Genomic DNA, 22445 nt, shown 5'->3' on the forward strand with positions numbered 1-22445 from the left:
ATCGCCGCCCACGGGAGACGCAGTGACCCGGAGAGCCCTGCTTTGTCCTGCTGTGGTCCCCCTCGAGAGCCAAGACGTTGTTCCACGCAGTGCCGTGCGCCCCCGGTCCGGACAGCGGTGCCCACTCCGCGAGGTCGGCGCTGGTCCCGCTGCAGCACAGCGCTAGGATGGTGCACTGTGCCGGGTGCGAGCGGCCCATACTGGATCGCTTCCTGCTCAACGTGCTGGACAGAGCCTGGCACGTGAAGTGCGTCCAGTGCTGCGACTGCAAGTGCAACCTGACCGAGAAATGCTTCTCGAGGGACGGGAAACTGTACTGCAAGAACGACTTCTTCAGGTGAGACCCTGTGTGTGTGTGTGTGTGTGTGTGTGTCGGATGCGTGCGTAAAGGTGCGCGAGCGACTCACTGTTGTTGGCGCGAACGGCCGTCCCGCCGCGTTCCGTTCGCGCACGTTCTCCGACGTCGCTGTGCAGTTTGCGTCCGTCGTCTCGCTTTCGATGCAGCGCGTGCCGTTTGTGGCGCGCGACCGGTTGCTGCTTTCACCTCCGCCTTCTGCCCTAAATATCACTGACTGAAGGTAAACGGGCGGCCGGCCGAGTCTGAGCAATTTCTGCGCGACAGGCCGGCTGTCTGAGGGTCACCCTTCGTTTTCTGCAAGGAAGGTGTCTGTGTAAAATGAACTACAGCTCTGTGAGCTCGTCCCTGAGCCTTTAGTTTGAAAACTGTCCTCAGTTAACTTCAAGAACACCTAGTTTACCTTTATTCGTTCCATATTTTCCCATACAGACTTGGCGCGACTCGTTTGCTTGTGATGCCCTTGCGAGGACTCTCTGGTTCCACATTCCGCCTGAAATTCTTCGGCTGCACGTTTCAGAATCTTTAAATAAAACTTTTGCCCAAGGAAACGAGGTCGAGAAATCAGTCAAAATGTTTAGAGGACAAGGCAAAAAAAAAAAAAATTTCGTTACGTTTATTTCTTCTGAATATACTTTAAAGCTGTGATTGTTAAAAAAAAAAAAAATTCTAATTATGAGAGAAATGCGTTTCCTATGTCTCCGCTGAATGTGGAACTCGAGGACAATGCTGCTGTATGATATTTCTGTCTTACAGAAAATGCTCATTCTCGTCACATGATTTGCGCACTTTTAAGGTGAAATATGTAGAAAGAGTTTAATGACGTGGCCTTTCCGAGCCCTTTGTGTTGGGTTTGTGGGCCTGGACCGGGGTGTCAGAGCCCCGTGCGTTTGGGAATTTGTACAACAAGGCCGCCGTGGAACAGACACAATGCCCGTTACGTGGGAACAATGATGTCCACACTGTGTCTGCACCTGTTCGTGGTGTCAGGGGTGTCCCGCCGCTCCTCCTGGCCACTGACCACTGTCCATCTCCTGGTGCCTCTCGGAAGATACGGCAACAGCCGCCACCCCTGGAAAAAGGAACCAGAGAACCAGGTTTGCGTGGCGCATTGCGATGCTAGTTCGGCGTGGGCAAAAGGGCAAAGTGAAAAATGGATCTGTCTTCTCTTTAGGGCTTGTCCATTGGGTCAGTTCCCTGTGTGTCAAATGAAGAATTTAACTGAACGGACAGAGGTATTTTGGTGCTTTTAATATGCTTAGTATTATTCTAAGGTCGACGGTCACATGAAATTAATTGCCATTTTGGCGCAATGATTAAACCTTTTCGTTGGCCCCTCCGACACAAATATATATGTTTGGTTTATATAGCAATTAATAAAAGTGTAGAAAGAAATCCTCAGGCTCAATAAATTCTTTTAAACCTTTCCGTTTTCATAAAATAAGATTAATTTTTTCTCTCTGTATTTCACAAAGCGGTAAATGCGAATTACACTCACATTGTCATCTTATTTTAGGCAAAATGGTTTTACATACTTATAAACGTGCGCAGTCCTCTTAATCCTGCTCGGTCTCCCACTGTTCATAATGTGTTGATTGTCAGTAATACGTTTTTGTGAATTGCGTAAGCCCGAGTGTTGTCAGGTTAATTTGCAGGATTCTGTCAAAATTCTAATAATCTGTTTTGAAGAAGCAATCTTGATCGACAACCATCAGCTGATTAGAATGAGCTCAGGCAGGAGCCCAAAAATATGTCCTCTTTATTTACCGTCACACGTTGGTAAATTAATCCGAGCCCCTGGAAGAGGCGTTTAACCAGGGCAGGAAAATGAAATAATAGAAGCGAAGCGAAATCAGTTTTTTTTTTTTTTTTTCCCTCCTGCTTCTTGCGTTGCGATAATAGAAACTGCTGTTACTGCTGTTTGTAACAAGCTATCAATTCACTTCCACATTTCCTTCAAGCAATGACATTTAAATGTTATTCATTCGTTTGTTTATGTATTTATTTATGTCAATACGATTAGAAACATGATTTCCAACGAAGGTGCGTCGGAAAGAAGGATAAAATGTTTCTGCGCAGAAATATGTGGTTTATCCCACAAAAGAACGGCAAGTGTGCCACGAGCGGTTGAAACGGTTGTTTTTCGGAGCTGTACACTATTTAAATGTAAATGCGGGGCCTCTCCACACCTTCTCCAGCCCAATTGCAGCCTCGGAATAAGAGGTCTAATCTACCGGAGGGCTGTTAATATCAGCCATTTTCAACGCAAGGGGAATTATAGGCTCCATTTTATAATTATTGAAATGGATAATTGTTTTCATCCCATTGTCCGCCCCCCCATCTTTTTTTTTTTTTTTTTTTCTCTTTTCAATAAAAGCAATGGTTGTGCTTAAAATGAGACTGACGCGCGCGGATCTGCCCCGTTTCCTCCTCATCTCTCAGTTCAGATGGAATTGTGATCGCGCGTATTTTTGCGCCTCTCTTCCCGCCGCAGGCGCTTTGGCACCAAGTGCGCCGGGTGCCTCCAGGGCATCTCGCCCAGCGACCTGGTGCGGAGAGCGCGGAGCAAGGTGTTCCACCTCAACTGCTTCACGTGCATGGTGTGCAACAAGCAGCTGTCCACCGGGGAGGAGCTCTACATCATCGACGAGAACAAGTTCGTGTGCAAGGAGGACTACGTGAACGCGAACGCCATTAAGGAAGTCAGTCTGAACTCAGGTACGGGCGCCGCGCGCCCCTTCCCCTTGGCCATCAAACGGTGGAGGCGCGCGCCATGGGCCACACATGCACACACACACACACACACACAAACACACAAACACAAACACATATATCTACGGTGGGTTTCCGTTCCTTTGTTTTTCCCTGCAGCAGCAACTTAAAAATCTTATCTTAAAATTAATTCTTCTAAATCTTCAACTCTTTACTGCACGATTACTAATAATGCAGTCGCTGTTGTTAAAAACACAGGGACTAATTGTGTCTTCGATTAAATAAAAATGTTAACCCTCTGCTGGTTTCCGGGGTGTTTACACATGTGCCAGAGCTCCTAGGCAAGTGTTTAATACGACAAAATCGTACTTTGTGTGTTGGGTTCGATGGACAGCGAACAGGTCCGTCGGGAAAATATTCTTCTTATTTTATTATTATTATTATTATTATTATTATTATTATTATTATTATTATTAATGTTGTTGTTATCAAGAATAATAATAATAAAAAGAATAAGAATAATGAGAATAATAAATGATGTTGAGCCGTTAAACGCGCTTAGGCAAATTCTTCCTTCTTACTCTGATGAAAAAATGTATTTTTATTTTTAAAATTTAGCTTTCGAATATTCCTGCGTTTTCCTCAGCTTTGCCCACCGCGGATGAGTAAACGCCCTTGGAGTTACACTGGGAGTCACACCGTTTCGTGCGCGGTCCTGCCCGTGGTGTCAATCTGCAGCAGAAATGCCGCGGCTGCCGGGTGACGGGAAACACCGAAGAATCGCACTAGAGCAAACAGCAGCTTTACACACATTTTAAACATTTTCTGAGGTTTAGCTGCAGGGTCGGCAAAATCAGCACCGAACTGACCGCCACAAATTTATGTGGAAGTAAAAACAGATTTTTCCCCCTTGCTGCCTATCGGCGTTGAAAATACAGAAGGTTATGTGGTGAAATACAAAACCAAGAAATGGTTAAACATGGGTTTTTCAAAATGTACAACTCTAAAATATTTCAGTTTCGTGTCGCCGTGACAAATGCACTAAAAGGAAAGCAAGTTAAAAAAAGAAAAAGGAAAAAAAAAAAAAAAACTTTTTTAACATCATGCTTAATATTCCAGCCCGTGCGCGATGTGATTATATTAATTCATGTGCGGTTCATAATTTCCACGCCAATATTCAGCACCACGGACAGCTCGGAGCGCCGCGGCCTCCTTTCACACTTCGCGGAACGGCAAACGCGGGTCCGAACCGCCCACCTTGACGTCCGCGCACTCGTGCCACTCGGACGTTACGCGCGGAATCCCCAGTAAGGCGACGCGCCTGAGGCGATCGCGCGCCGGGTGCACGAGCTCGGCCCCGTGCCCGTTTGTGCGTCGGCGGCTCCGCGGGTGATCGGCGCGGTGGGGGGCACGCGGCCCACTCGAGGGAAGCAATAGAAGCGCTGTCACGTGACGGACACTGGCACCGGCCGCGTCGCCTCCCATTATGCGGGTCTTTCCTTTTTTTTGCGCGCGTTTGTTTCACCGTCAATATATTAAATAGACAATGAACGAATTCACAGATAAACACACCCGCTGTGTACTGTGGAAAAGATGCCTTAGTGTCACGCGTGAAGAAATTGGCTGCTCAGAAATAAGAAGGGACGATTTAAAAATGTCTGCTGGTTTGGCTCGGTTCGGCACCGCGCACCCAAATGTTGTTCCAGAGCCCGAGAGCTGCGGACGCCCGAAAGATGTGTCGGAGTAGCGAAAGGTTATTGATGGGCTGCCATTAAAGGGTTAGTAACTAATCTCAGTGATTAATTGGAGGTTATTACACAAATGTACATGAAGGCTTTTGAAAATGAGTAATTCGCGAGCTGTGGGGCTATCTTCGGCACGGTTCTTCAGGGAACTAATAATAATAATAATAATAATAATGCACATAGCTCATTTTAAATTTTACATTTATTATTATTATTATTAACTGCGCTGCTTATAACCGGTGTCAAAAGAAAAGTGCACAAATTAAAATATAAAAATAAAAAAAACAACAATTTTAACAAATAAGTAATTAAATAAAGATAAAATAATTTTTGTAACCGCATTGAATATTGCTGGTTTTGAGGAGGCTGCTACGCTCAACACCATCATTTCACAATTCTGCTCAAAAAGAAACCTCTTGAATCGGTTAATTTCGCAGCAGCCCAGAGTCATGCGATCACTCTTACTCCTCTGTTATCTTCTTACCGACTTCACATACATTATTTTGCTATAATATAGTTAGAATCTATATTACAGCTAAATAGTAAATATATATATAACTATAATGAGCTGCACACATTTAACATGAAAAAGATTTTCCGCACGTTAACTGGAACAATATCTTTTTTATTTCTTTAAGTCAGAAATATCAGCACTGTCCCATAACCTTTAGTGACTAAATGTTTATTTGCTCGCTTTTTCTCTTTTCTCGTTCTCAAGCAATTTATTTTTACTATCACTTAAAAAGACAATCTGTGCGTAACGCTACGGGCATCGTGAACTTCCAGCAACAATCTGAATTTTAGCTATAAAATAATAATGCATTTTCGACAGGTGAACAAGAAAAAATGTAGAAAAACGTACGAACGCATCTGTTCAAACGTGTAAACATACTGATACTGCAGAAATAAGCCGAGAAATAAAGTGCCAAGCGATATAGGCTGTCTGTTCCATCACCCCAAATTCTTTCAGTTGAAAAAAAATAATTACTTCAGCAAATTCCTGTTCCTGAAAAGTAAATGTCGATCGCTTGAGTTCGCACCATCATTAGCATAGACTAGAATTATTAGATTAATAAGAATGTCACACGAGTTGTATGTACTGTGTATTGTTTAGTCCCAAATGTAGAGTTTATTGCCAAATGTAGTGTTCTCTCAATATTCTGCAGGTTTTAGAGCAACAGTCAGAATATTGAGAGAACATGTGGAGTTTCTGTAATTCTCTAAAATGTGAGGGAAGTAAAGAGTTGATGAAAAAATTCACTCTGAGCAGCACTGACCTCATTCTCTGGAGATTCTCCAAAAGTCGTTTTCAGCGTTTCGTTCGCGTATTTCCTCTTAATTTTCCCGCAATTTCTTTTTAATCTTCCCAGGAACTTGTACTGCTGTTACTGATACACGCTGCCACTGTTGCTCAAAATTAACAATGAAACACATTGGAAACAAAACATGTGTGTCGTATCCGCGAGTGTGTGGCCTCACTTTCCACTCGACTCTCTAAATGAGCCTCTAAATATGTATTATAATCGGCTCGCTTCTCTTTCCCGAACTGCCTTTGTCGTCTCGCTTCGCCGAGGTCAACATGTTTATTTCACTGAAGTCGAGAGATATATAAAAGCATGAGCAAGTTACATATTTCTTTCTTTCTAGGGCAAAGAAATCAAATATTTCAGTACAAATACAGATGTACCGAATATGATCTATAATATAGCTATACAGAAATACAAATATTTCAAAGAATCAGTATTTAGCTATAATATACTGTCGATTATAACGATGTTATAGCAATATAATGTTGCGTATATATGTAAATACTGTATTTCAGTATATATACTGTATATAAACTGTATATACTGTGTGTGTGTGTGTGTGTATATATATATATATACTGTATATAAACTGAAATATTTAGATTCCTTCACAAAAGCACAAGATCTCAATGCTGGGAACAAGAACTAAGTGGGAAATCCAAAGTGGAAACACAGCAGCTTTCAAAAAAGAATGAATGAATGAATGAATGAATGAATGAATGAACGAACGAACGAACGGTTTTCTGTGTGAGATGTGAGCTCTAGGCAATGCTCTGGCTGACGTGGGGGTTATGATCCGTGTGTGTGTGTGTGTGTGTGTGTGTGTGTGTGTTCGTGTTCAATGGCACCTAACACTCTGCACCTGAGTGACCCGTGCGTGTCCTCCGCCCTCAGTATCCTCGTGCACCGACCGGAGTCTGTCGCCTGACCTCCAGGACCCGACGCACGAGGACCCGAAGGAGACGGACAATTCCATGTCCTCGGACAAGGAGACGAACAATAACGAGAACGAGGAGCAGAGCGCGGGCCAGAAGAGGCGCGGGCCCCGGACCACCATCAAGGCCAAGCAGCTGGAGACGCTCAAGGCCGCGTTCGCCGCCACGCCCAAGCCCACGCGCCACATCCGCGAGCAGCTCGCGCAGGAGACCGGCCTCAACATGCGGGTCATCCAGGTAGGAGAGGAAGGCCTGACCACACGCACACACACAGACACACACACACAACCCCAACCGGGCAGAGCGTAGCAGCCCTGCAGTCTAGTAGGGATGATGGCCAAACGGGTTCGAATCCCACTGCAGTGATACTGAGAGAACAGCCTGGTGAGTAAATCGTGGTAAAAAAGTGCTGGTTTTGGACAGACCGTAACTGGAGCGCGGTTACCAAAGGACCTGGGTGCAAAGTGGACTCTGTTTTACTGCTCCATAAAGTTCTTTTCCGCCTTTCGCCGTTTTTGTCTCGCGGCTCCTCGGTCTATTGTTTAGCTAAATATATGGGGTGGAAGAGTGCGACTTCGTGGTACAGATTTTTTTTTAAAAAAAGAGGAAATAGTCCAGATTATAAAACACTGAGCGGCGATTTATCCGTAGATGTAGTTACTGCAAAAGACATTTTTATTTTTTTATTTTATGGTTTTTTTTTTTTTTGCTCGGCGTCATCCGCCCAATTTGTGCTGTTCTTCCACCTATTTTTTATGTCCAAAGAAAGATACGTGAGATAGACCAAACAACAACAACAAAAAAAAACAGATGAAAAGGAGCGCGAGACGAGTGTGAAACCAACCCAACGGCAATTCGTTGCGGAAGGATGACGTTACATTCATAAACACCAATATTTGCACATAAATTCCAGCTCGTTCGGTTCTGCCAGGCAGCGACTGGCAGTTACAGTTTTACTTGCTGAAATAACGAACATATTTTCGCCTTTTCTCGCGGGAGCGCGAATAATGCCGCGGTGACCTTGGGCGCACGAGCTCGGATAGCGGGAGCGCGAGGCGCGCTCATGAATCGCAGCCCGTTACGGAGGCTCTCGTGGAGGCTTTTGCTCGGCGCGCGGCCTTGGGGCTCCGCCGCCTTTTTTTTTCAAAGCTTCGCGAACCTTCTTTTCTGTTTGTTCTGCCGCGAAGAGCCCTCTGTTCACATGGAATGTGCGAGAAAGAGGTCGTTTCGGGACCAACAAGTCTCCGATGCCTTATTTCTTTCCCTCTTTCCATTTTTATTTCATTCCATTTCATGTGTCACTCCTTGTTACGACATTAAGTGGATTTCAGCAAATAGAAGGTCTAGCGCATAAAGGGTTAAAATATTACAAATATGTGTTGTTTTGTGCAGCTCTATTAAGAGCTGTATTGCTTGGGGGCAGTTGGTGGGGTTAGGGTTAGTGCCCTTGGACCCAGTGGTCGCAAGTTCGATTCCCCTCTCTGGCTGTACTAGTACCCTTAAGCAAGGTATTTACCCTAAAAAAAAAAGCTCCAGTAAAATTATCTGGCTGTAAAAAATGGGTAAATAATTGTAAGTAGCAAGTCACTTTGGAGAAAAGCATCAACTAAATGAATAAATATTATCTGTGTAGAAAATGTATTTTTCTATATTTTTATGTAGGAAGTGGTCATTTCCAGATCACTCATTTCACTTTTTTATATTAAACATCTAGTGCTATGAAATACCATCCCCTTACCCAGTTTTCACTATTTATTATCGTTACCCTATTAATTAAACCGATTTGCGGCTTCATTCATGTTTCAGGTTATTTCAGGTTAAACGTCACCTGCATCGCCGGCCTTTGAAGTTGCCCCTCATTGGCAAACATACAATCAGGTGGTTTTGTTCTGGTAAAATTGAATATTGGGGGAAAAAAACCCATCGGATTATATCGCTATATTGAGAGCAATGATGAACACAGGGAATGAGTCGCATCCTCTAAACTTGGGGGGATTTTACTCCTCTGGTAGCATAGTGGTTGCAGCAACTGCCTTTGGACCCAAAGGTTGCAGGTTTGAATCCCACCTCTAGCTGTAGTGCCTTGAGCAAAATACTTACTCTAAACTACATTACAGAGAAATTTACACTTCAGCCCAAAATAGATCCAAAAACACATTGGTGAAAAAGTTTAACCCTTAAAATATAACTGCAGAAAATTTTGGTGTGAATTTAGTAATAATAAGTATGATGTCAGCATATTATTTCCTTTAGGTCAAATTTGTCTTTGGATTATATTGTGAACAATAACAAAAATTGCTATAAATTTTAAAAAGAGAATTGAGATTTTTTTCCTTTACTCGGTCATAAATATGATGAAGAATGTGTCACTTTCATGTTCAGTTCTTAATCTAAACAGATCCTTAATTATTTTGATCTAAGAGAAGGATCATTACAGTCCCTGAAATTAACTGTTGGTAGTTTATTCGTCAGACTGAAAATATGAAAGTGTGTGTGTGTGTTTGCAGGACTGTGATTGTTTTTCTAGGGTTACTATTACAGCAGTGTGTGTGTGAGAGAGAGCAGAGGGAGAGACTGTGCACGTGAGAGTGTGTCTCCAGTCCTCATGAGCAAATGCCTGTTCTCTGTATGTGTGTGTGTGGGTGTGGGTGTGTGGGGGGGGTTGCAATCTGCAGCTGCCTTGTTGAAGGTTTTTGCTTTAAATAGATGGTGTTTGCAGCACCACAATGACACACCGTTAATATGTTAAAGAGCTGCGGTGTCACACTGCTCTGCTGCTGCTGCTGCTCCACACCATCACAACCAGGAAAGCGGGAATATTTTGGAGCTGCGGTCCAAGTGAGGGGGCTGCATCGAAAAGCTCTTCTCTCCCAAACGCCTCCCTTGTCAGAGCCCAGTTACCAAGTGCATAAAAGGCACGAAACGCGTTTTCCGCGAGACGCTGCCGTCCTCCGCGGCCCAAGCCTCGCGTGTGCTGGGGCCGCGCGCGTTCGTGGCGCCTCGCGCGGGCCTCTGTCAACGGAAGCTCTAATTACCGGGGGCTCCTTGGTCGAGCCGCCAGATGAGCTTCCCTCACAAGGAGATAATGGAAAATAAGGCGGCGGAGGAGTCACGGCCGACGCACGCGGACGACGTGCGCACGCTCACCTCCCACGGGTCACACGGCGCTCCCGGGCCCTTCGCTCGGCACCCTTGCCCCGCCTGCACGTCTGCACCGCGCACCCCGCTTCCTCTCGCTCGCCACACGCCCCTCAGTGCGGAGCCACTCAAACGGGATGCTGCTATTAATAATCTATTATGCGGAGCCATCTGTTGCGCAGCCCAAGGGCAGGACACGTGAGCCAAGTGCTGGCAGCGCACATGGCTCACGCAGCGTGCGGGAAAGACCGCAAACACGTCACTGCAGCATCGGGACCGTTTGATCGGTCGTACAGTCGTGCGCATCTGGAGCTGTGGGGCACCGAGCCTTTTATTCCCACCAACCTCTTCAGCTCAGCCTTAGCCTGACCAATCCGATCAACCAATCAACCAATCAACCAATGAATGAATGAATGAATCAATCAATCAGTCTCAGTCAATAAGACTGTCTCATTTTTATTTATTTATTTATATTTGACAGCAGTGGGGAAAAAGGTGGAAGAAGAGCTGCAGTTAATAAATACACGGTAAATGAGTCGCTCGCGCTATGGAGTCCATGTGTTGATAATAAACGCAAAGCACAAGCGCTCGGACACTTTGCGGGGTCACCTGTGTGTGACGATGCAGGGTCACGGCGGAGACCTTTGCCAGTCGCTTAAGGGCAATGCGGCTATTAGTGGCTTTCTTTCAGAGCTCTAATTGCACCCTGTCGTGAGCCCCCCTCCCCACCGTGTCGCCGCGGGTGCGAGGCAGTGGACGGTCGTCGGAGGCGCTCCGGGTGGCAAGTGGGGAAGCGACTGGCAGCGAAAAGGTGTTTGGATTTACATAACAACACAGCTTGGGCCCCCGAGGAAGGGATGCTCACCCCGAGGGCCCCCCCCCCCCCAGGCACCGTGCCCGTTTGTTTGTGTGTAAACATGTAGAATGGAAACAAACATTTCCGTGGCTTCCTCCCACCCAAAGGCTGCTGGGAAGCTGAACGACGGCGCGGCTGTGCCAGTCCTAATGGGGACAGCGTTGCGTGGCTCGATCCCGCAGCCGCCCTGCCAAGAGCGCAGAAGGAAGTCGGAGTACTGTGTGTGTGTGTGTGTGTGTGTGTGTGTGTGTGTGTGTGTGTGTGTGTGTGTGTGTGTGTTGCTGTATCACCTGTGAGCCATGCTGAATGAGCAGAGAGGCAGGTCGATTTAGGCAGCGCAATGAAAAGAGGGGCATTATGGGTAGCAGACTGCAGCTGTTTTCATACTTGAAGGAATCATGTGTGTGTGTGTGTGTGAGTGCGCGCAGCAGTGAAAAACTGCTGTATCGTTCGTTTTCTGTTTTTCATTCTTATTCCATCGCCGGAACGCGAGCGGCCTTCAGGGACCGTTGCTGAATCGCTCTTTGATGTTGGGCTGGTTTAGCCTGAGCTTCGGGTCAAAGGTCACAGCTCTTCCTAAACGGTTTTATCGCAATGTAGAACACAACAAGTGACATTTACGGTGCAAAATAAACGCATTTCAGTGCGCACATCAATAAATGCACTGGTGTTGACCCTGCACTGCCGCATCACCCAGGTGTGGTTCCAGAACCGGAGGTCCAAAGAGCGCCGGATGAAGCAGCTGAGTGCGCTGGGGGCCCGACGGCACGCCTTCTTCCGGAGCCCGAGGAGAATGCGCCCCCTGGGCGCCAGGCTGGAGGACTCGGAGCTCATGGGATCGGGGCCGTACAACTACTACGGAGGTACGGTGGACCCCCTGGTCACGCGCCCCTCCCCGGCGTCAGTCGGCATCCGTCATTACTCCTCAGATGTCACCCTGAGCTCACCATCCACAAGCCTGTGATGAATCGTCTGGAATCACTTCCTCTCTTTGCTCTTTTCGTGCCCGAGTTTAGCTTTTCTACATTAGATATTAAATATCCAGTTTAATTATTATAATAGTCACACACACACACACACACAGTCCAAAGCAGGGTCGCGGCAACACGGGGCACACGGCTGGAGGGGGAGGGGACACACCCAGGATGGGACTCCAGTCCATCGCAAGGCACCCCAGGCAGGACTCAAACCCCAGACCCACCAGAGAGCAGGACCCGGCCAAACCCGCTGCGCCACCGCACCCCCTCATTATGTAATAGTCATGATTCACTCTTATTAGTTACAAAATACATGTTTTCTCCTTCATGTTTCCATCTATGTTGCCCAACAATGGATGACTAAATGCAGGGTCAATGGTAGGGATGACTGTGAGGATCAAGGAAGGTTGACTCTGAGCGTTAGGGTTTAGGGTCAGACTCATCCTAAGGGTAGGGTGTAGGGTAGAGTAGGGGTAAGTGTGGGATACCTTCAGGAATAACTGTGATGACTGATGACTGATGGCGACTCCAGTGATGACCGCCAGTGTAACAAGCAGGACGAACTGCAGGGAGATTCCAGCTTTTTCCTCCAAACATCAGGGGCCTGGATTCATATGACTGGCTGTCAAAGTGGAAGCAGATGAAACGGCACTTATTAACATAATTGTCTTATCGCAGACGTGTCAGGCTCGTCAGTTTCCTTCCAAAGAAAATTTTCTGATTATTTTCCTTTATTCCGACCGTTCCCAAGACGCAGGTTCCATAGTGCCGAGACACGGACAGCGGCACCGTGACTCTGCCGCCGATCTTCTGCAGGGCCTCGAAGGCTGGTTATGGCTATGAGCTCCAGCGCACCTCCCGTGACCTCCTGCAATTACTGCCTTTGGCCTTAACGCGGTGGTTCTGCACGGAAGCCACGACACCATGTTCTCGGCATCATCCGGCCGCTCTAATTGTACGTGAACGTATGTAACGTAGACATCGCTGTACACATATGTACAGTATATATGCGATGCTGGCGTATGATGCTGTCAAAGTACGTTACGGTGCGAATTAGTTTATATAAACGGTATCTGTGCATGAATAGCGTCACAAACCGCATGTCATCCCATGTTGGAGCAAAGGTGACGGTGCTGCCGAACGTAGTACCGTACCGCATTTTTAAGTGTGCCGTGAGACCTTTATGCTAAAAACCATCTGAGCGGGGTGTTTTGAGGGGAGGCGACTTCCGAGCGCGTGCCGAAAAACAGCTCGTCGACGTGTCCCGATGCCCCTAGCGAGCGGTTGCCGTGGCTACCCGTGGCTTGCGCTCCCAGCGTGTCATGGGTTCGAGAGGCCGAGGTCGCGGAGAATCCCAGAGACGAGACTTGAGCCTTCGTAACCCTGCGTGCGGTGGCTGGGGGGGGGTCAAGGGAAGGTTCAGCGCGCTTTATTTATATCACAAACGTTCAGATCACAGCTAAGAAATGAGTTTAAATAAAGAAACGCTCCTCAGAACGTTGGATCCGTAATGAATGTTTCAACGGCTCGCTGTCCGCGGTCAGTAACAGAGTGGAAACACGGTAAACGTACCGGTGAGCACTCCAGCGACGCTTTCTGCTACAGTTGATCGCGCAGATAATAAGCTGTGTTGTCCTGTTATTGCAGGGCTCAGTTGTAATATTTTGGTTCCATTAATCAATTTTCAATGTAGCAGTGAAGTTGTGTTGTTCTCTAAAGATGTTTGTCGCTCTGGACAAAAGTCCTGCTGAAGGACAAAATGTACATTTTTACCTGTTCTCTCCAGCCACTCTGATTATTATTTTTATTACTACTGTTTGGTTTATGGTGAGGGTTGTGCAGGGTTGGGGTTACGGTTGAGTTAGGGTTGGGGTCTTTTTCCAAGAACCTTATTTCACACAGTGAGAGGGAATGATTTTAAATCAAGTATTTTAAGACAGGTGTGTTTATTAAAGGAGCCACAACACTGTGAAGGCACTTAGCGCACTGACTCTCTCTCTCTCTCTCTCTCTCTCTCACACTCACACACACACATGCATGGCATCCTCACCCACCCCCTTGTTTGTTTTCCGTTTTGTTGCTGGAACAAAGATGCAGCTGCGCTCTTTGGACACGCTTGCACCGCATTTGTCAGGAGCCGCACCAGCATATGGAAGGTCACTTTCGGGGAAGGGGGGGCTCTTCAGTTTGCCGTTTGTATGAACTCCCACCCCCCCTCCCCGGTGCCACCCCCGACGTGTCCCGTTCAGGAGCGGCTCTGCCTGACCGTGCGTGTCACGTGACGTCGGGACGGACTCGTCGGTGTCGCGATTCCCTTGCAGTTTGACGCCGTCGGCCGTTGCTCGAGAAGGGCTCCGGGTGCCGTTTGCCGCCGGAGGTTCGAGAGCGACGCTCAGCTTGCTCCGTTCAGCACGGGAACTGCGCCGGAGGTGTAGGCAGGCGCTTCGAGCGTTTCTCACGCCGTCGTGTCCAGGGACGCAAAGACACGCAAGCGGGAGCGGAGACTCCGAAGGTGCGAATGGATAATTAGCTGGGCTACGAGACGCCCGCCGGACACCAACGGTGGGACGGCAAGCGTCCGGAGGGGCGAGGCGCCCCGGGGGCCCCCTCTCCGGCTCGGCGCGCGCGCTCGCGGGCCCCTCGACCGCTCGGCCTCAAACCCTCGAGAAGCGAATCGGATCTCCATCTCCTCGCTCCGGCGCGGTGCTTCACGGCGTAATCGGTGCCAAGCTGAGGTGGGCGGCTCTTGAACCGGCCGCTCCGCCGCGACCGCGGCAGCGAGGGGCCACTCCGGTGGAGGGAAGTGCCAGGGAAGGGCCTCTAGAGGCGCTTGGCGAGCTTGGCCGCGATGCCCTGTAAGGGTCGGGGTTAAAGGGAGCGCCAAGTGTGGCCCCCCCAGCAATATATGCGCCCTCCCCTCTTGCGAGTAATTAATGGTAATCGTCTCCATCACTGCGCTTTTGGCCACAAGTGGGCTGTTCAGCGAGATGCTTCTTCAAGATCGGTGTGTGTGTGTGTGTGTGTGTGTGTGTGTGTGTGTGTATGGGGGTGCAGACAGTACCACTTGGTGGGGAAGAGAAAACGTCACGTGATTTTGACTGAAGTTGCCTGAGAGCCACATTTTTTTATTTTATATATATTTGAAGGTTCTGGACAAAAGTGTCCGAGGAAAACAATTTTTTGCCCACAAATATTACTGTGCTTCTATTTTTCCTGCGTAGTTCTTGGAGGGGCATGTTCAGATCCACAAGCCCCGGGTTTGAATCCCGCCTCCTGCTGCGGTACCCTCGAGCGAGGAACTTACCCTGAATTAATGCGGTAAAAATGACCCCGCTGTATAAAAGGGTAAATCGCTGTATGTCGCCTCACGCTGCAAGTCACCTCGGAGAAAAGCGGCGAGGGATGAAATCGGCGTGAATCCGACGTGGCCGCAGCTCATTTGTCCCGTGTCCCAACAGTCGCCGGAAGCGGCGCCACGCGAACCGTTCCCATCCTGGGGGGCGACATGCGATGCCACGTCGAACTCAGGCCTTCGGCGGCGCAGCGAGAACACGTGCGTTTGCCCCCTCTAATGTCCTTAATATGATGACATCTTCAGCTCTCGTCAACGAAGGGGCTTCTTTCGACCTCGCGGGGTCACGCTTGGCCTCGCCTCTCGTTTACCGGGGTACGCGCCAGACGGGGCCCGGCCCGCGGAGACGTAACAACCGGGCTCGGCACGCGTCCCTCGCCTCCTCTCTCCGGGCCGCTGTCGTTCCCAGCATGCTCGGCGAGTCCCCGCCGGGGTCCGGGTCGTGCCGGAGAGCCGGGCCGCGCTCATTAGGGCTTTATTGTCGGCGGGGAGCGCTCGGCGCCACGCCGCCTGGGGTTGCGACACGCTCGCCCGCTCCATCGCCTCGTTCCGGCGCGGCTGCTGCCGTCGCTCGCAGCGCAGACACTAGACGTGTGTGTAGGAACAGAGAGTCGGGTTCGGGGAGCTGCCTGGATCCCCACCAGGTCCCGTAAATGGGGCCATTGGAGATGCGCACCTGGGAACTGGCAATACGCGGTTATTTTAGTGTACGTTTGTCGAAACGACACGCTGCGCCTTAAACGCCAGAGTCGAGGGCCGAATAAAAAACATGGAGATATTTTAAAATAAAGTGTAAAATGTCCTATCTTACTCCATAATGCAGACTGTAGAGTGAAGAACGTTATATCATATTCTCATGTTTTCCGTCACGGGGATCAGCCTCCTGCTTCTCATGATGGGGCCTGCGGGGGGGGGGGCGGGCATCTGAGAAATTATTTTTCTTATCATTATTTGATATATACGTGCTGTAAATTTAAGGGAGTCTCGCGATAACGCTGTTCTACATGTCATCCGTAGAACGACAGACGCTGCGACCGTGGATTTCAGGAACAACAGACAGCAGCTGAAAAGTGTTTTTTTTAATTTTTGGAAAAAAATAATGAAAAGTTGTTAAAAAAAAAAAATTAATTAAACGAATAAAAACAATGAAACACAACTGTTTAAGTCTATAATAGAATATACAAAATTAAAACAACAAAACACAGAATTGTTGGTCTATTATAAAATATATAAATAAGAAAAATAAAAAATTAAAACAATAAAACACACAATTGTTTCAGTCTATTATAAAATACATACAGAGATAAAATAACAAAAAATTCAAAAAACAATAAAACACACAATTGTTTGTCTATTATAAAATATAGAAATATACAAAAAATAAAACAATGAAACAAACAATTAAGTCTATTATAAAATAAATAAATACATGTAGACCAATTTCAGCCAGTGAGATGAAGTGTAACACGTGACTGTGGCTCCGTCCCTCCATCTCTCAAAATTTGCAAATCATCTTCTTGTTCACGTGTGCTTTGCAGACTCATTATCCTTTTTTTTTATTTTAAATGTCATTTTTATTTTGCTTCACCTGCATTGTTTTTTCCAAGAGCATACATGCACCTGTGTGTATTTATGTGAATATGCACAGTTTCATATAATAAAATATGGCATATACATATACGGTATGTGCATACATGCTGTGCGTGTGGTAAATGAAAAGTTGGGAGCCACAGATTTTCGGCCCCACAGACACTCCCTCCCCTCATGTAGTCTCTAGTTAAGAGGATGGACAGCAGTTAGACACACGATTGGACACAAATGCACCCAAGTAAAACACTGTAAAATATGTAGTAATATTTTAGTTTACACCTGTAAGGGTCAGTAGGTCAGTGCGACTTTTGCGGCCCGAGGACCGTTCGCACCGATCATCGGGGCCCTCGGACACCTTCTCCTTAGGTCTTTGCGCGAGAACTTAGTGAAGGTGAGCATTTGTTCACGGTTTGTTCTGGAGCAGAGAGAGCAGGAGGACTAGAACCACTAGTTTAGTTTAGTACTATTAGTAAAGTAGTAGTTTCACGTTTACGGTCACATGGTTTCATTTATCGACACATTTGTCCTGGACTTAGTTATTTATCCATTTATACATCTGGGTCATTTTGGCGGAACGATGTGGGTGGGGGGGGGGGGACCTTGCTCAGGGGTACCGGAGGTGGGATTTGATCCTGCGACCATTAGGTCCAAAGGCAGCTGTTCTAACCACCGCGGTACTGGCTTCACCCCCCACCCCCCTCGTGGGTAGTTGCTAAAGCGAGCGCTAGCGAACGCGGTCCAAAGCGCGTACCGAGGAGCTCGAGGCTCACGGGGCGTCGTGTCACGTCGCCCTAACCGGCCGTTTCCCTTCTGTGCTCCAGATTACCAAGGCGACTACTACGGTCCCGGCGGAAACTACGACTTCTTCCCCCACGGCCCCCCGTCGTCTCAAGCGCAGTCGCCGGCGGAACCCAACTACATCTCGGGCTCAGGGCAGGGTCCTCTGGAGGGGCCCGTCTCAGGCCACCACCCCTCGGACAGTCAAAGGTACACGGACATGATGTCGCACGGCGACACGCCGAGCCCCGAGCCGGGCCTCCCCGGTCCGTTGCACCCCATCCCGGGGGAGGTGTTCAGCGGGGGGCCGAGCCCGCCCTTCTCCTTAGCCAGCAACTCCAGCTACAGTGCCCCCCTGTCCCACCCGAGCCAGGAGATGGCGGAGACGGCGGTGTGGTAGAGCGGGCGCCCGAGGGCTCGTGTCCCGCGTCTCCGACGCCGGCGCGCGGACGCCTCTCTCTCCGAAAGGCCGCGGACGAGCGCCGCCTGCGGAGACACCGCGCGCGGGACTCGACCCCGCGCCCTTCCCTCCCGGCGCTCCCCGCAGCCCTCCCCACGGACACCCCCGCGACGTCTTCAGCACCGTCCGAACTTCCCGGAAGAACAAAAATCAGGGCAAAGTTTCCACTCTCTTCCGGAGCGTCGCTGTCGGCGACCGGCCGCCGTCTCCACACGTAGAGTAAAACCCTGTTTCCTCCCACTTTTCTAAGCTGTCCTCACTTCCGCGAGAAGGAACACTGGTGCCTGTGCCAAAATGTTGGGTCCTCACTTCAGTATAATAAAGCATTGTCCAAAGTGTGCCGTTACGCCAGGCGTTAGGCTCCCTTTGTCTTCTTTTCGTCGTCACCCCTCCCACACACGCACACGCACACGCACACGCACGCGCACGCGAATCCACAGTTGAGGGTGACCAGCCGCAGGGGCCGCTGGTCCTTACACGTCTTCGTAACAAATACAAATTGATCTTCGTACGATTTTCATTTCGCCTTAAGAAGGTTTACATTTTGCGGCGAACGCATTCATATTAAAAAATTTGCCTCGTTTACATGATTTAACCCTTTAGCACCCGGTGTTTTATCCCTCGGTGTTTAAAGCTGAGCAAGTTTTTCACCTCAGTTCCTTCCCACATTTTTATTTTACCGCACTGAGAAATTCAGGAGAATTTATCTTTCTTTCTGTTTATTTCTTACAACAGTATTTGTTGCAGTTAATGCCGCTTTTATTTCATATGATGGTAATTCTGCTGTAAATGCCGTACTATAAACAGGACACTGGTGTGTTTTTTTCTGTTTTTGCTTCCGCAGCGGAAGCGTCCCTGAAATTCTTTTTCCCCCAGACTCCTTCGAAGAAGATGTGAGTCGACATCTATTCAGGACTGTTGAAATTTTTTGAGAAACTACATTGAGAACAAAGAGACAAAGATATAGCAGCAGAAAAGTTCGAGTGAAGTAAAATAATAGTAAAATTACCCTCGCCCTGCTTCTTTTCTTTTTTATTTCCATTTCAGAAATCCTCATTACTTTCATCAAAACATATTGTCCTGACACCCAGGGTCCTCTATACTGGACAGTCCTTTCTTCCATTTTCATGGCAATGCCTTTATTCTGCATCATATGAAAAACCAAAATAAGTCAGATATACGAGTACAGTGGAAACTGGAGAAAAGGGCATTAATGGGTTAATTGATGGTTGTTGTGTTATTTGTTATCGTTCCTCAAGAGAAATGAAGAAATTCGCCGGTTGGATTTAATTTCATGAGAAAAACGTAAAGGCCACTCGGATCCCTCGGGTCACATATGAAGGACCCCCCCCCCCCCCCCCCGTTCGGTCCTTCTGTGACGCTGCTTTACAGGAAGATGCTCTGCTGTATTTACATGGGGAGCGAGAAGCGTCCACCCCACCCCACGCTACTCCACCCCACCCCACCCCACCCCAGCCATCGGGACCCAAGGCCCGATTGATCGGCGCTGCGCCCAAGTGTGACGGGAGCCCATAAAATTGCCCGATTTTCCTCGTTTTGTTCTGCTGCCAATAACCTTCATTTTGCAGGCGTCCTCAAAAAGTGTTTTAAAAGAAATTATTAATGGGAGAACAGAGAGTCCATTATGGCTCCTCTCGCAGACCACCTGAGGCCTCGCTCCTCAATGGGCCTCTTCTTTTCTCCTCTCGCGCTCAAAGGAGAAGGCGGACGGGGGAAACGGCAACATCTGTGACTCGCGCCTCCCTCCGGGTGCTGCCGGTACCGCCCCCCGCTGGTGGCTGCGGGAACAGCCGGCTCCGCTGAGGTCAATGGAGGACGGGGAAGAAGAACTCGCTCCTTTGTCCTCTTTCATTCCAAGGTGCGCGGGAAGGACACCTCGCTCTTACCGCGTGCGCTCGCGTCCGGCGCATGGAGGACAGCGCTGTCCTAGGGGGTGGGGGGAGACGCAACGTGTCCTTTCGCCGGACGCTTCCGTCCTTTCACCGCTCGCCGATGTCCGGATTCGGGTCGCGGGGTCGACGATGGAAGCGTGCGGTCAACCGCCGCGCGCGCGCACTCGGGTGCCCCTCGTAAGGAGGGACGTGTCCGGGACACGTGGTTTCTGGGCCCTGCCGTCTCCGGGGACGAGATCACGCAGCTCGAGGGAAATTGGACTCCGAACGCGAACCCGGCGCCGCCCGCTGTCACGCGTCGGCTCACGGGGATCCAGGTGGTCTTGAGGAGTGGGGGTCCGTGGCAATTTTCCCCATGACTGGTTTTAATGTAAGAGCAATGAGAGGCGCACGGGGGCTCGCGCACGGGGGCTCGCGCACCGCCAGCTGGCCGGCGACACACTCCCTCGCGCAGCCAGCCGGGTGGCGCTCGTCCCCTTGGATGCCTTCGCAGGACACCAGTGTGTGTGTGTGTGTGTGTGTGTGTGTGTGTGAGACACTCTTTAATACTATCTCACCCGTTCGTTTCACACAACCTCCCAGGTCTGACCGCACACACACCACAGGTGCAGAGAACGTGAGTAAAAGACAAGAAATTCAACGAAACTGTTGGCGTTGGTCCGCGGGGCTCGTGAGCCAATAAGGGGAAAGGAGTCATATTTCCGATCGATCACATTTGTAAACTGGCCATATTTGACTGGAAAACTACCTGGGGCTTAAAAGACAGACCTTGTGCTCCTAATAGGACTGACAGTGAATGGGAGCAGCACATGTGGGGGGGAGCACAGGGAAACGATAGTGTCTTTTGAGCATAAATTCCTCAATAAATAACTGCAATTATGAACAAAGTTGGACATGTCACAAGTGTTTTTTTTTTAAAGTCTTACAGGACATCCAGGTTTATATAAAACACGTCCGTTAGACAAAGCACTGGACATTATGAAAAAAAATAACAATCAAGGGTTAGTCGGACGTGGATTTACACACATCTGCCAGGTTAATTGAAGATATTTTCTTTTTGTCATTTTTGTGCCTCGGAAGAACTTTTATTGAGAACTGCTGGTAGACAGACTGCCGAGCGGCACCAGTGTGCGATGTCTAGGGTCCCTGGTTCCAGAACTGAGAGACACACAGTTTATTATCAGTTATATGTTTCAGGAATAATAATAATAATAATAATGATAACCTAATGGCAAAGGAGTGCAGACAGCCTCTCCATCTGTGTGTTTCCCAAAACACCGAGCATCCATCCATCCGTCCGTCCGTCCATCTGTCCGTCCGTCCGTCCATCCGTCCATCCGTCCATCCATCCATCCATCCATCCATCCATCCATCCATCCATCCATCCATCCCATAAGGAATCAGCTCATATCGGAGGGTAACGGGCCTCCTGTGGAGATCACCGTTGCTCACATGGAATGTCTCCCATTCTTGCACAGAGCTAAGAAGCATGTGAGTGGAGCTTCCACGGACACCCCCCCCCCGACCAGCGCGGTACCTTTGTCTCTTGGAGGGGGCGCTGTGGAGGCCCTGCGTCCCGCAGCCCTGTAATTAATGATGTGACCTTCCACTGATGCGTCTCCTATTTGCAGGGTAATAGGATTTCCCAGCCCCGGGCTGCGGCGAGGAGCTCCCATGTGCCGCTGTTGATAACAGGGTGGGCGAGGGATGGGCGCGCAGCAGGGTGGGGGGTGTTGGTGGGGGGCGGGGCAGGTGATTTATAAGGGCCGTATTGTGCAGCTCCCTCCCACAGGAGCACAGCACATGGAAAGCCATTATAGGGAAGGTTCAGCGATAATGGGCTTTAGGAACTGTGTGTGTGTGTGTGTGTGAGCGGGTGTGCGATTGTTTGTGTGTCCCACTGTGTGCACGCATGCTTCACTTATATTGCATCAGTGTGTCCTTATAATAAAAATACCACAAAGCCGCGGACAGGAAGGTGCCGCTCCTTCGGACACGTCCGTCTGCCTGTCCGTGACCGTCTTTTCTAAACTTGTCCCAGGTGCGACAGCAGAGCCCCTCCGGGGATGCGCACCTACACTTTGCCAAGCTGTCTCACTAACCGCTACGCCCCCTGCTGTCTGAACAGGTGCACCGCACTCATGACTCGAGGCAGGAATGGAAAAGTGCAGGTGTCTCCAGCTCCGACAGACTGGGAAAACGTGCGTCTGGCGCACAGCAGGAGGAAATAAGGCGAAGGAAAAGAATCGTGAACATGTTGAATCTTGTCGAGAAAAGGTAATTGCCCCTTCGCAGCCACTTAACTCGCTGTGGCACCTTTAGCTGCAA

The 22445-nt window shown here is 48.9% G+C and overlaps 1 protein-coding gene across 1 annotated transcript; it reads left to right on the plus strand.

Moving 5' to 3' along the window:
• Nucleotides 1-39: 39 nt before the first annotated feature.
• On the plus strand, nt 40-18589 carry LOC108927519 (LIM/homeobox protein Lhx5-like). Its single transcript, XM_029247232.1, has 5 exons — nt 40-337; nt 2850-3073; nt 7014-7291; nt 11746-11911; nt 17789-18589. The coding sequence occupies exons 1-5, from the start codon at nt 168-170 to the stop codon at nt 18142-18144; spliced, it is 1194 nt and encodes a 397-aa protein (XP_029103065.1). The 5' UTR covers nt 40-167; the 3' UTR covers nt 18145-18589.
• Nucleotides 18590-22445: the final 3856 nt, after the last annotated feature.

This window comes from Scleropages formosus, chromosome 21 (assembly GCF_900964775.1).
Source record: "Scleropages formosus chromosome 21, fSclFor1.1, whole genome shotgun sequence".
NCBI classification, from domain to species: domain Eukaryota; kingdom Metazoa; phylum Chordata; class Actinopteri; order Osteoglossiformes; family Osteoglossidae; genus Scleropages; species Scleropages formosus.